At 32.9% G+C, this 14,891-nt stretch overlaps 1 protein-coding gene across 1 annotated transcript; it reads left to right on the top strand.

Moving 5' to 3' along the window:
- LOC134278929 (uncharacterized) lies at positions 1–14,871 on the top strand (the record flags this gene model as incomplete). Its single annotated transcript, XM_062761238.1, has 20 exons — positions 1–222; positions 394–550; positions 3,392–3,567; positions 3,985–4,120; positions 5,991–6,138; positions 6,452–6,563; positions 6,748–6,850; positions 7,177–7,400; positions 7,674–7,781; positions 7,889–7,945; positions 8,084–8,258; positions 9,144–9,235; positions 9,625–9,856; positions 10,198–10,297; positions 11,029–11,233; positions 12,311–12,445; positions 12,711–12,863; positions 13,348–13,620; positions 14,048–14,243; positions 14,724–14,871. Coding segments are annotated over exons 1-20 (2,942 nt in total), but the record flags the coding sequence as incomplete, so codon positions are not given.
- Between the last annotated feature and the right edge of the window lie 20 nt (positions 14,872–14,891).

Below are 14,891 nucleotides of genomic sequence, written 5' to 3'. Positions count from 1 at the left end.
TTGTATAATTGACAAACTAACCAGGAAGTAGAGTTCGATCGACCTTCACCAAATAAAAATTTAAAAAATCTAATTATATAATACTTGAGAATTCAAAGCAAGTGCTCATTTCTTCACCATGGTGTTTTATGCAACAACAAAATAATGCATAGCGGTCGACGCTATAGAGATAAAATGTGAGGATCTTTTCCTAAATAAAAAAAAAAAACAATGGACGAAGAGGTAAATAGAAGCCAGACCAAAATGTTGATTTAAAATAAAAAAAAAAAATAAGAATTTACAAAGCAAAATTTTAATACTTCAAAAAAAAAAAAAAAAAAAAAGAAGTTTGAAGACCAGAACAACTTGATTTTGTAACAAGCTATTACATATTTTTATGTCTTTGTTTTAAAGGTGGAAGAAATTTGGCAGATATTGGAGAAAACATACAAGAAACGACCCAAACTTGTTTTGTCCGTAGTTGGGGATTCAGAAACGTTCGTTCCAAAGGTTTGGTCTCGAGATGTATTCCAGACAGCGCTTATAGAGGCTGCAAAGTACAGCGGAGGGGGTGAGCAACAATTATTTATGTGACTTTTTTGTTTTTTTTGTTTGCTTTTAGAAGTACTTGCAAGTTTAAAAATCTCGTCACTGCCGAGAATCTGCATATTTTTTCATTATGAAACTTATTATGTAAGAATGTAGGATATCGATGCGAATTTCCATTTAATTCGAACATTGTTGAAATCATGTTGAAAAGAAAGTCTACAAAAAACATTTTAAATCTAATGAAAGCATTTGAGCTATTAAAAAATAGTCAATATCTTAAAATTAAATAAATTCCTGGATTTTTTGAAGCATTTAAGATAACTGCATTTAATAGCATTACAAATTATTAAGCTGCTCTATAATTTCTAATTTACTTTTAGTAGCACAATATGTTCATACAATTTTAACAGTGATAGTGATATTTATAAAGCGAACTATCTGTAAAATAAAGGGTTCTGGAAGTAAAACGGTCATAATTAACATTGATATCTTATCTCTACTTTTTCAATTTCATAAAATTATATTGCATTAAATGGGTGTTTGAATCAGATTGGAATTCTGCACTTAAAAAGGGATCAGTCTTTATAACGTCTTTGAGCCTTGGACTTGTTAACAGAATAAATATTTGGAATTGGATTTGTTTCATTGTAAATAATCTTGATTTGACATATCTTTATTATGCATTCGATTTCCGTCGCAGGCCAGTATAATTATTACTGCAGATTCAGAAAAAAAGGGATACATGATAAAGCGACACTGTGAGGCACAAAGGGGAAAACTGACAAATGCAGAATTTTTGCATGACATTTGTTAATTTTGTTCAATACCTAAAAGTATTAGGTTTCAGAAAATTATAGGTTTCAGAACCTAAAAATTATATCTTTAAGGAGAAAAATAAAAGCAAACAAGCAAAAAAAAAATTTTTTTCAGATAAGTATTTCCATAATAAAGATGTGTATCAAACATGAATCATACAATATTTCTTTCAGTGACCTTGAATTTGCACAGATGACCTTGGGTCCACACATAGGTCATGAGGTATCTTTGTGTGAAATGAGAACCTACCAAGTTTATCCATAAGAAAGAGTGACCTTGAACTTCCCTAAATGACCTAAGATCAAGGTCATGACACACCCTTGGGTCATGGGCAATCTTTGTTTGAAATGAGAACCTATCAAGTTTATCCATAAGAAAGATATGGACCGGACACGAATTATGAAATTTTTCTTCCAGTGACCTTGAACTTCCCCAAATGACCTTGGTTCAAGGTCCTGACACACCCTTGAGTCATGGGCAATCTTTGTGTGGAGTAGTAGACTCTAATGTATAAAAATAATTTTAGTATGCTTTAGACCGAAAATATTGCTCAATACGTCTTTCACCCCATTGTATGCATGCGCAGAAAAGTTGAATGTTTCCATAGCTACAATGGTCTCAAGTACCCAGGAATGAATGTAAGTAGACCAAACATTTAGAGGCAATCTTTTCAAAACGTTGTTAGAACATATTTCTCACCTTTGCATGCTCCAGTTGAATGTTGTTTACAAGTCTGAGCTAAAAATAAAAGTGGCCTGACCTTGACAAACACGAAAACAACGAAACGGTAGATACAACCTTTGTTTTTCCGGCACTTTTATTTTGCAGCAGTTTTTTCTTGCAGTTTACATATAATTGTCATATCTTAGCTATTTACCCATAATTTTCATAAGTCTTTCGCCGTATGCTACAGATATCTTAAGAAAGACATGATTTTGATTCATTGTGTCCTTTTGACAAACAAATTCAAAGAATTGTCAGTGGTTCCCCGCTTTCAGTGTCACATTGGTTGGATGCCATCATGTATGGCATAATGTGTTAAATATCATCGTTTTATCATGTGGCAAACTAAAATATTAATTAAAATTCATTTTTTTATATATTGGATCAAATCTAAATATCAAGGGTAAGAAATATAGCAAACTCGGAGACATCTTGTCATATGAACTGTACATGTCAAACATGATGACTATCTCTTTTCAATCAAATTATTTGAGAAATGGACCAACGTCACAGGATCCAAATTTGTATTTAGTGAATAACGTATGGTCGCAGGTAATACATTTCTTGTATGTTTAATATGAAAACCCTTTTTCTCCATCAAAAGTTATGCCAAATTAAAAAAATAGTGATATTTTAAAAAAGACAAACTTCAAGGTCAAAGGGCCAAATCCACAGTAAATTTTTCACGGGTAATGTAGATTTGAAATATGAAATCACTAGTTCTTCCCATGCAAATGATATGACTAAGATTGTCGGGCGAATGACAGACAGACAGATAAACAGGCAGAGTAATAACTAAAGAGTTTCGGAGATTATTATAATTAAAGAAATTTCAGAAGATGCATGTTATTGGAAATTGAAATGCAAAATAAAATCAAAATATCGACAGCTTGTTTTGGCAGCTCCACTGTGTTAATGTTTGAAAAATATGTATAAATCCAAAATGACATGTGTAAGAACGTCTTTTTAATTAAAAAAAAAATTTCAGATTTGCACCCGTCTTTAATTCATCCAATTGAAAAGTAAATATCCCTTCAAATAAAGAATATGTTCTATAGTTAATCGATATATTTTCTGCAGTTAAAAGTTTTCAATAAAAGTGTCAAGGTAACTTGGAAATCGTCCAAGATCCGCAATAAGATCGAAGAATGCAATAGTTCTCAGTGCACTTTTAATAAGAGCTAAATATTTGGCACTTCTTGCTTTATTTTGAATATAAACAAAAGAATACTTGGAAATTTTTGTTTATACATACACAATAACTTAATGGACAATCCAATTTTTTTTAATAACTTATAAAACTGATAATATTTTTTTTAAACAGATACATGGATTTTGTATTGTGGAAGACGGAAAAGCACCGTGTCTTCGATGATTTCAGAAGCATTTGATACATATACCCATTTAGAAAATCTACATTCGTATCCAAAGGAAGCTGAATCTTTTCCAATTAAACCGGTTTCGCTTTCCTCTGAAAACGATTCCAAAAAGGACAGAAAGGTTTTATAATTTTTTTAAGTTTTGAAGTTTAGATGGGCCAAGTGTTTTAATCTTTTCTTCCTTGGATAGAAATTTCACATATTATTTGTGTAAGAAGAAGCTGTTTTTGTGGATAATACTAAGAAGCATCGATATTTGTTTCTTAAAAGATAATGTCAGACAGTTATCTGAATTTTGAAAATGAATTTTATGCAATACAGATTGAGTAAACAGCAGATAAGGAAAGAATCGCTATTAACACAAATATACCGAATTTCTATTTCAATGTGAACATAGAGCATAAGTTGTTATGTAGAAACTGATAATTAAAAATATGTACACGGCTAGTGATGACACATGGTTTGACAAACAACTTTGATTGGTGAGAACTTTAAATTCGCGCATATCTATCTACATATTCATTTATTTAAATTCTAGCCGACACAATTGACGGGCCTCATTGAATGTATGTTTCATGGGTATCCAGAGAAATTCGAGGAGTATCGTTTACAGCTAGAAAGCTATATCCATAACCAGACGGTTTCTTTTATGGACGAGGGGGAGTTGAAACTTGGTACCTTTTAACTTCAATGGAATATATTAATGAAAATTTACATGTTATTCATTTTATATTGTCAAGATACGATGATAAATTATTATTATTATGCCCCCGAATCGAGAAATCCCGGGGATATATTGATTTTGTCCCATCTGTTTGTCTGTCTGTATGGCTGTTGTTGTCAACTTCAATTTATCCCATAACTATTGAGTGGGTGGGGCTATCGCTGTCATACCAGTAATTTTTAGGTGTATTCCTCGCGGCAAGACAATTCTTTGGGTACATCTAGCACAACATTTGACCTCTTGACTTTGACCGTGGAGATTGAACTACTTTTACAAAAAAATACCACACTCTAACCTTGCCCTTAACTTTTGAACAGTTGGAGCTAGGGATTTCAGACTTCACATATGCATTCATTGTGTCAAGACCTTTCAGCTAGTATAAACATTTTTTGATCAGCTTTTCTGATCACATTTTGTCCGTCGTCCGTCCGTCCGTCTGTCTGCCCGTCTGTAAACTTTTCGCATTTTCGACTTCTTCTCAAGAATCACTGGGCCAATTTTGACCAAACTTGGTACAAAGCATCCTTGGGTAAAGGGGAATGTAAATTGTTAAAATGAAGGGCCAAGTCCCCTCACAAGGGGAGATAATCAAGGTCACTTCAAATTTGAAAAGACAAAAATAGGGTGGGGTCATTAAAAAATCTTCTTCTCTCAAGAACCACTGGGCCAGAAAAGCTAAAACTTATGTGGAAGCATCCTGGGGTAGTGTAGATTTTAAATTGTTCAAATCATGACCCCCGCGGGTAGAGCGGGGCAACAATGGGGAATCAAAGTTTTACATAGAAATATGTAGGAAAAATCTTTGAAGATCTTCTTCTCAAGAACCACTGGGCCAGAAAAGCTGAAACTTGTGTGGAAGCATCCTGGTGAAGTATAGATTCTAAATTGTTCAAATCATGACCCCCGGGGGTAGGGCGGGGCCACAATGGGGAATCAAAGTTTTACATAGAAATACATAGGAAAAATCTTTGAAAATCTTCCTCTCAACAACCATTGGGCCAGAGAAACTGAAACTTGTGTGAAAGCATCCTTGGGAAGTGTAGATTCTAAATTGTTCAAATCGTGACCCCCGGGGGTAGGGCGGGGCCACAATGGGGAATCCAAGTTTTACATAGAAATATATAGGAAAATTTTTGAAAATCTTCTTCTGAAGAACCACTGGGCCAGAAATGCTGAAACTTATGTGCACATGGAAGCATCATGGGGTAGTGTAGATTTCAAAATGTCTAAATTATGATCAGTGGGGTTGGGTGAGGTCGCAAGTTGTATTAAAAGGGGGAAATCTGGTAAAGAACAGAATGGTCAAAGCTTCTCAGGTGAGCGATGCGGCCCATGGGCCTCTTGTTTAACTTTTGACCTTGACCTAATTATAAGCGTTTGACCCACTTTTGTAAAACTTAAACTTACTCATTATTTTTGAACAGTTAAAACTAGGGCATTTATATTTTACAGGAGTATTCCTTGTAACAAAACCTTCCTTTGAGTATCAACACATCTGACCTTGATCTTTGGGATTTGAAATGCATTTGAAAGACTTCAACTCTCCCCATAACCTGCCATACGGGGGCATCAGTGTTTCACAAACACAATTTGTACTGAAACAACTTTTTAGCTCCCTGAGCCATCATTCTTTCTAGGGAATAAATGCATCTGTTGCATTGTTACATATGTAAGGAACATTTACTAAAAATAAGTCTGATGTTCTAGCAGAAATGTCATTTGAATAAAGAGGGGAAAGCTTTCAAACCTATCCCTTTATCTCCTTTGTTAAGTCTGTACACATAATTGTGAGTTTATTGATATTTCTTTATTTTTTTCAGATTTACCTATCCCAGTTGTTCGAATCTTAGTGGAAGGTGATTTAAACAGCATCCACGGTATATCCGAGTCTGTAAACAGAAATTTGCCTGTAGTGATCGTAAAGGGTTCGGGAAAAGCGGCCGACCTCATAGTGGACTACATCGAGAAGTATCACTAGTATTTTACTTAAATTCCAACGTAATTAGCATACAAAGATACTGATTCTCATATTAATAATAGTATTGAATAAGAAAAATAAAAACATTTTTTTTCATCAATATATTTAATTGTTTTAAGATCTATATTATTGAATATGAACCTTTTTTTCCTTATTTCAAACCTTAATGTAAATCGCAGATATGGTACAGGTAATTCGATCTTGAAACACTTTAAGCATTTGTAAAAAAAAATTCAGTAAAAAAATAAAAATGATATATGGCTTCATAATCAAGTTTTGACCAACAAAACTTTTTTGTTTTAGGCCTGAATCTCTAAAAACCAATGCAGCCCTTCTATTTGGAATTCGATTTCGAAATGAGACCTTTGATTCACTGAGGGAAAGCCTTGAACAGATCAAATCTTCTGAAAATCTAGTAATATATATATATATTTATTCATAACGAAACAGTAAAATGATATTATAATTTTTACCTTATAAAATCTATATATTTCAACTCTTACAGTATAGTGATGAAGATTATTGTGAAAAAGGACAAATTAAAAAATTATATAATTTGCAAACAAGTCAATTATCTGGCTAAATTTGTTACATTTCAGGTTAACATATTTGATGTAGAGAATAAAACAGCAGGTTCTTTCCTTCAAGTGATCGGAGAAGCTGTGGTCCGCGCCTCGGCCTACTCTCAAGTCAGCGGCAAAGGTAAAGAGATATAAGATATGTTTCTCCTCTAGCTCTTTGATATCACTCGTCGAATTTTCATTCATATTTCATTCATGAAACCTGAATACAGGGAATAAAAGCTCTAACTCTCTTATTCATACTGATTTTTAAATTTGAAATAGGACATACATGTATTGTGGTCTTTTTTGTAATTGGTATATCTACAGGGTCATTGATGTATAAAGTGAACCTGTCTCTTTAATAATACTTCATTATCTTAATTGAATTGCAAGTTAAATGTAACCAAATATAAAGATAAGTCTTCTTCCTTGTTTAAAGTTTTCAGCAGATAATTTTTTTAATAGGCAAACTTAAAGACACAAGAACCACTGCACCTGAAGAGCCCATTGCCTGTGTGAATGAACAGAGGTTTGGCAGGAAGAAGTTCAAGAAGAGACAGTTCCGGAAATGTTTGTCTACCTCTGATTACATCAAACAGTCGGATGCAATGCCTGTCTCTGTACCTCTGTTTTTCTACTTTGGATATCAATATCTACAACACATAGGAAAACTGCTGGATTATGGATATGTAAATAGAAATCTTGTTTTATGTATAAAAAGCACAGTTAAAACTGTAAACATCGAACTTTTAACATGGATTTCTGTATAGATAAATTAATATACATGAACAGTTGTAAATATTTGTTTCGTATGTCGTATTCTTAGCGATCCAGCTAAAATCACCTGCTTATAATGAGTATTAATAGTTTGAATCTTATTGTACATGTAGTTGAATATGTAAATATTTCATTTATTAAAGTTAATTTTAATTCAATTTCATTAAAGTTATTTCTCTTTTAAGTTCTTGCTGTACCAGGCCTTGAAGACAAACAGGTGCGATTACGTCAATGCCTTGGTTTCTGAAGAAGTGAAGTTTAAAGCCACTTATCTAGCAAAACTTTACGCTAAGGTAAGATCGAGGAGTGATATTTTTTGTTTCATTTTCAAAATATATATTTAAGTTGTGCTTCAAAACAGTTTTATATCTAATGTGGTTAATATTTTTTCTCCATACAGACTTTTCCAGTCACAAAAACTAGATATTGTTGCAGGCGGGACTGGGAAGACTTAGTTGTAAGTCAATGAACCACTAACAAAAAGAAACAGGTTCTTTCTTCTTTAAAAATTTAATTTAAAAGTAAAGAATTTCTAACAGTTCATTGAAAAGGTATAAAAAAGTTCATTTTAAAAATATTTTCTTCTAAATTATAGAAAATTGCAATCGCACCAGACACAGTTCTTCATGTTACAGAGGATATGGATTTCAAACCTCAAAGCCAGAAAATCGAAGATGAGGACATGTCGATGGAGGAACAGAAATTGGACCACTATCGCAAAGTCTCCGGCGCCGTCAGATCGTTATGCTGTTACTTGTTGAAATACAATGGTAAGAAGAGTTGAATGAAATGGACATAAAAAATTATATTTTGCTTCACTCCTTTTTGAGAAAATCAATTACATTAACACCCAAACAATATTCATATTTCAATTAAGTTGACAACAGACAGACAAACAGACAGAGAGACAGACAGGACAAAAACAATATACGCCCTGATCTATCGATCCGAGCGCATGAAAAAAGGTCCTAGTTCTGAAACATACAGAACAAAGGTAAATAAATATTACTATTAAGGACAGATGATACAAACAAATTTTTTCTTTGAAAAAGATTTAATATCATGTCAAAAGTTTAGAAATGTGGATGGTTCTTAAAATTTTTTCTCCTAAGAACTGTAATATGAAAAAGACTTGGAAAATATTAGTAATATTTCTATGAAAAAACAAATATAGACAAATCACATTCAGTAAAGGTTTACAGGTGAAAACAATTTTCAGAATATGTTAACATGGTGCTAAAAGTGTAATATAAACTTAAGAAAAATATACCAAGCCAGGTGAATTTTATGAGGAAAAGCTAAATGTTAAAAATCAGCCTATGTGATATTGCTAACTTTTTGTCATTTTGATCTTCCCCTTAAAATTCACCTGGCTTGGTATATTTTTCTAAGGTTTATATTACACTTTTAGCGCCAAGATAACATATTCTGAAATTTATTTTCACTTGTAAACCTTTACTGAATGTGATTTGTCTATATTTGTTTTTATTGAAATATTACTAATATTTTATAAGTCTATTTCATTTCCCAGTTCTTCGGAGAAAAAAATTCCAAGAAACACATTTCTAAACTTGTGACATGATATTAAATCTTTTTCAAAGAAAAATATTGTTTGTATCATCTGTCCTTAAAATAAAATTTCTTTTTAACAAAAGCTGAGGAGGAACCGAAGGAAATGAAAAGAGATAAAAAATGGACCGATCGATCAAGAAGCAGACGATATACAGAGAAAAGCACTACCAGACCTGTTTACTCTTACGATTTCGCCGTAATTTTTACGGATTTTTAGTCTAAAATACGTCTCACGTTTTGCCATTATGAAAATACGGAAATCAGAAATAAGTTAGTTTGGAATTTAACAGTTAGTTTTCGTTATGATCTGATGTAGATTTACTCTATTTATCGCTAAATAAGAGAACGATTTCAAACACATAAGCGTTGTCAGGTTGCCAAAACGCTGTGGTATTCTTAAATGACAAAGACCTTGTTGTTAAACCATGTTTTTGTAATCAGAAAAGCAGTTTTTCTCTTTTAATATATGTAAAATTGATGGAAAATGAAATATTACTGGCAAATGCCAAATCTCACGGACAAATCTAAAGAAAAATACTGAGAGACAACGTTGTGGGTAAACAGGTCTGCACTACGGAAAGCACCGATGGAGAAAAAAGCACAAACGAGTACGTGTTAAGGCCAGATATATTTAACAATGAAAAGCAATCTGGAAGCAGACTTGACGTTAAAAGAGGCGAGAGAAAGAAGAAACCATCTCAAGATGACATCAACAAAGCCGTATTACTCTGGGCTATTTTCGCCCAGCGAGAGGAAATTGCTGAACTTTTTTGGTTGCATGGAAACAACCATTTAGGTACATACACATGTAACTTTTTTATTTAAAAGAATATTACCCTCCTTTGTAGTTGTTATTTTTTTATGTATCATGTTTTTTAGCTATTCGTTGTTCTTCCTAAACATCCGTTGTTACTATTTATCTGCTGAAGATAAGAATCTTCTGTACATAGCAGGGTCTCAATTATATGTAATGGGCTGGGGAAAATATCTGCAATGACTGATTCAGCCAGTCAAAAACTTAAGGAATGTAAATGTAATCAGTATTTGACTAAAGCTAGTGATTCTTTTATTTGTTCTGTTTATTTCATCGCATGATGTACATTTCATGATGGCTAAATTATTTTGATCATTTCACAGTGTCCAGTTTAATATGCACGGTGTTACTGAGAAAATTGTCTGAAAAGGCAGATGATTACAATGAACATAACCTTTCCAGACACTTCGAGGAGCATGCTGGGTAATCTTTAACCCGTTCCTATCTTAATCTTCTCATTTCTCTTCGAAACTTCCATCCTTGTTTCCACGGTCTCCTTAACTACATGTATATATCTACCTTCCTATTTTCCTCCTTTTCACTGAAAAACAAAAAGTGACTGCGTACATACCAGTAACTCTTATTGGACTTTTACAAGTAGCACTGACTTTTACAGTTGACTGTTTACTTGGACATTTAAACATTCACATCTACGGAGGCACATAATTGATAATGGAAAAGAAAACCTTTCTGGTGGTCATGGTAATGGTGTTAGGGGCATTTGTAAGTAAAGGACTGGATTTTCCTTAATCTATGCTTTTAGCCCGTTATTTTCGTTGAATTAAATGTTGAGCAAAAAGTGAGCTTCCGTACACTGTCCTAGTGTGAGAGTAATTCGTCAACTGTAAAAGTTAGCGCTTCTCGTAAAAGTCCAATAGCATATGAAAAAGAGGACTCAATTATGTCAAAACAAATATTTTTATAACCACTGTTTTAACCTTTAATTAAAAAGGACTTTTATAGATTGATTCAATAGATAGGGTAAGATGCATTCTATACATGAAACCATAACCGAAAAGTATAAATAAACGAAGTTACATGATTGATATAGGGTTAGATGTCCGTGTCATGATTTAAAAAGATCAAAAATGATATCAAAGAGAAATCATTGAATTCCTTTAGAATAAAAAATGAATTGATGAATTGCATTATAGATTATTTGAAGAGCGAGTTCAAATGCTGTTGGACTTGATGTATCAAGAGAATGAAAAATGCGCCATCGCAGCAATGGACGAGGAATCTACTGTGTTTGGAGTAAAAACAACACCTTTAGCCTTTGCATATGAAAATCTTTTGTATGATGTGATTGCACATCCCTGTTCTCAGCGATACATGGACATGGTATGGCACGCTAGAAAGGTAATGCTTTAGTTTGTTTTGTTAAACCGTCTCTTTTGAGATTTAAATTTTATATCTTTATAAGCATTCTAAATCTTTATAAAATACAAAGGTTTTAAGTAATGTTGATAAAACTTATAACGATATAGTTTATATTGGCGGAAAGGGGGGAAGGCGTTTATAAAAATTAAAAATTGTGACGTGTTAATTATTTCTCTTAGCCATATGCTAAATGGACTGGTGGATCTATTTTTAAGATGTGCATTTTTTATTAAGTAAAAAAAAGAAAAGAAAAGAAAACTGCTTTAACAAATGTCTGGCATATTGTTTGCACATACCTATTATATGCATCATTCGTTATTTCTATTGGGTTAAAGAATTAGTTTAAGTTTTGGGAAATCAATACCACTTTAAGTTAAAAACAAGATGTTTTTATGAAACACAGACGCCCCCGTATGGCAAATTATGGTGAGGGTTGAAATTTTTCAAATGCAAGTAAAAATTATTGGTACCCAATGCACGGTCTTTTCACAAGGAATGCTTCTGTGAAATATGAACGCCCTAGTACTAAAGATTTAAAGACACTTGGTCAAAGCTGATGATTTTTGTTAAAATCGGCCAAACTCTAGGGTCATGGTCACGAGGTCAAATTTGGTGGTACATAGAAATAGGTCTTTTCACAAGGATTACACCTGTGAAAAATGAAAGCCTTAACACATCAAGTCAAAAGTCATAGGCAAGAGTTAAGTTTTTGCGGACAAACAGATATGCAGACAAACAAACGGACAGGACAAAAACTATATAGCATATACATGTACCCCCGAAACTTCGTTTACAAGGGCATAAAACAGATTTCATTACACTTTATTGGATATAAAATGAAGAAAAAGGTCCAAAATTAAATATATACTTTATCAGGCATTCAATTTCGCTTAGTTACATCTGTCCAAAATACTCAGACATATTACCTAATATTTTCTCTTGTACTAGGAAAAACTTGTGTCCCTTTTTGTTTGTTTTTAAAGGAAAATGGTGCAGTTTCCATAATTAACTTTTCTATTCTTAATCCATTGCTAAATTTTCTATTCTTAATTCCAGACTGAAACAGACAATGAACAAGATGATGAAGTCTCAGAAGACAAATGTGTCTGTGGTTGCTTCCAGCCTTGTTGCTGCAAGCAAGATTCATTTCGACCTAATTGGTCTCCTAAAATACGGTACATCATAAACTATGTAAGTAGACTTTTCTTATATAATGAATTCAATTATTTATGTTAAGTCTCATCGAAGGGAGGGGGGGGGTGGTTAAGTATCATTTACTCTCTTTTGATGAAGAATTAGTCAATAGAGATAACTCAGGGAACAATTTCAAAAGACAATCTTATCATATACATTCAGTCGTTCGAGCCAATTAACAGTTCTGAGAGGAACATTTTTATAAATGAAAATAATAAATCTGACAAACTGTTTCCTTTAAAACATTCTTCTTTTGATGTAGGTAATATTTTTTGGTGTGCTGGTGTCGTACAGTGGCTTTGTGTTGACAAGTGTTAGTCACTCCAGCTACAAACAGGACTCCGCCAGAGCAATGGAATACATTGTTTACTTTTGGGGGGTAGGAGATCTCCTTGAAGAGTATCGCCCATTTGTGGTTCGTATAACAGTCCTAATTTAGTTAGATGACATGTTCCTTCTGATTTTTAAGGGTTTAACCTTTCGAATATACTCAAACACTTTTTATGAGTTGACAAATCTTGCTAGTAGCATCGGAGAATGAGAAGGGGGGTCGTAAAATAAACTGATCGCCCCCCTACAAAAAAAAAACATTATCAACAATCTACGAAAACTTCTTTTGAAAAAAGATTATTCTCAGTTTCGGCTTGAATGACCACCTAGATCCCGTTCCTAAAAAAAAAACCTTTACCACATCAGGTATCCAAGAGAAGCAATCATATACTATGCTGTTTGCGAGGAACTTTGACTTTATACCAAAACTGTTCTAGTTTGATATGAAAAAAAGATACAGACCAGTAAAAAGCAAACATGAAAGGATGAAAGTTAGATAAAATTAAAAAAAATATGTATTTGTACATGGATTCATTGCGGTTTATTGATGATCAAAAATATTTTTGTAGGCTATTTTCTTCAATTTCCTCCGTGATGGCAAATACCGAAGATTTCTGTTCCAATTAAAGCTTCATCTTAATGACTTCTGGAATGCAATGGACCTGTTGTTGTACATATCAATAGCATTCGCCTTAGGCGTAAGGCATGCAGGGGACCAGCAGGACTTCACTTGGTCTAGGCGCATCTTCTCCTTCTCTTTGCTTATTATGTACATGAGGTTTCTACAGGCGTTTCTGATGACGCGCACTTTTGGAGCAACCATAATAATGATAAAGGAAATGGCACGTACAACGCTTTACAACAATATATTTGTTATCACAAGTAATGCCAATGGTTTTTGAACATGTGAATTCTTATATCAGTGTAAACAAGAAATAAGTGTAATATATAAAAATAGTGGTGCAGTTAAGTGTCTTGCAAATAAAAAGGTATTAAACATACAAGAAAACATGTGAAATAAAAATTATACAATTCTACCTAATTAACGTGATATTTTCATTTTTTATGCCAAATTTGGTTAAACAACCAAAGATTAAAAGTTTGAAAGAAAGGAAGACAATTAAAACAGGATTAAAAAAAAGATTCATGAAATATAAACAGATATGTTTCGATTTTTCAATTAAAAGATCTTGTTTTTAAATCAGAAATAATTTCTTACAGATTTTGAATATGTTTAAATATGTTTACTTCTGATGTATTTATTTCCAGTTGAAGGATCTGCTGGTTTTTATATGGTTGGCTATATTTGTGATAGTAGGAGTCGGTATGTATTATCACGCTAACCTATGGCCAGACCACAGAAAACTGTTTGGGGACGGATCTATAGAGACCTGGCGGATCTGGACAATCATCGCTCTCCCCTACTTCCAACTTTATGGAGATTCTAACGATGATTTCTTCTCGGGTATGGAGTAAACTTTATGGTTAACTGCCTTTCTGAGAAGAAAGCTAAATCATACAGAGAATGTTTATTCTTTAAAAAGTTAATTTTTATAATACCTCGATCGACCGAAGATTATTGCAGTCAGATTTTGGACCGCAGGGAAAATTGAAATTATTGACTTCTTCAAAGATATCAAGTGTTAAAGGATCATTTTATATGTGAAGATAGAATTTACGATTGTTTACATACATGGCGATTATATATCTGTATAAGTGGAAATTTTAGGAGAAAATTTAGCATTTCTGCCTAAAAACTGATTTTATTCTTAAAAAATTTTAGTGATTTTAAAATATTAACAAAGAAGCTATTACAAAAATGAGCTCTTTTTAGGTTTAATTTTAGCATAAAATAAAAAAAAATCTAAAATTTTGTTTAGCATTTAATTTTAAAAACAACGTCTTTCTTAAGCTCCTGTAATCATTTACCATATTTCTTTAATAGGGGATGATGATTTAAACTGTACAAAAAATGAAGCCGTATGGTCATCGGATCGGTGTCCTCAGAAAGATTGGACGGTTATGGTCATTGTGGCCGCATTCATGCTGTTCTCCAACCTTCTGTTAGTTAATCTTGTAATCGCCAAGTTTAGGTACGTGTATGTTTTAACTA

The sequence above is a fragment of the Saccostrea cucullata genome, unplaced genomic scaffold (genome assembly GCF_032062105.1).
Source record: "Saccostrea cucullata isolate Sc308-1 unplaced genomic scaffold, CSIRO_AGI_Scuc_v1 ctg6586, whole genome shotgun sequence".
Classification (NCBI taxonomy): Eukaryota; Metazoa; Mollusca; class Bivalvia; order Ostreida; family Ostreidae; genus Saccostrea; species Saccostrea cuccullata.
This window is presented reverse-complemented; position numbering and strand designations above follow the sequence as displayed.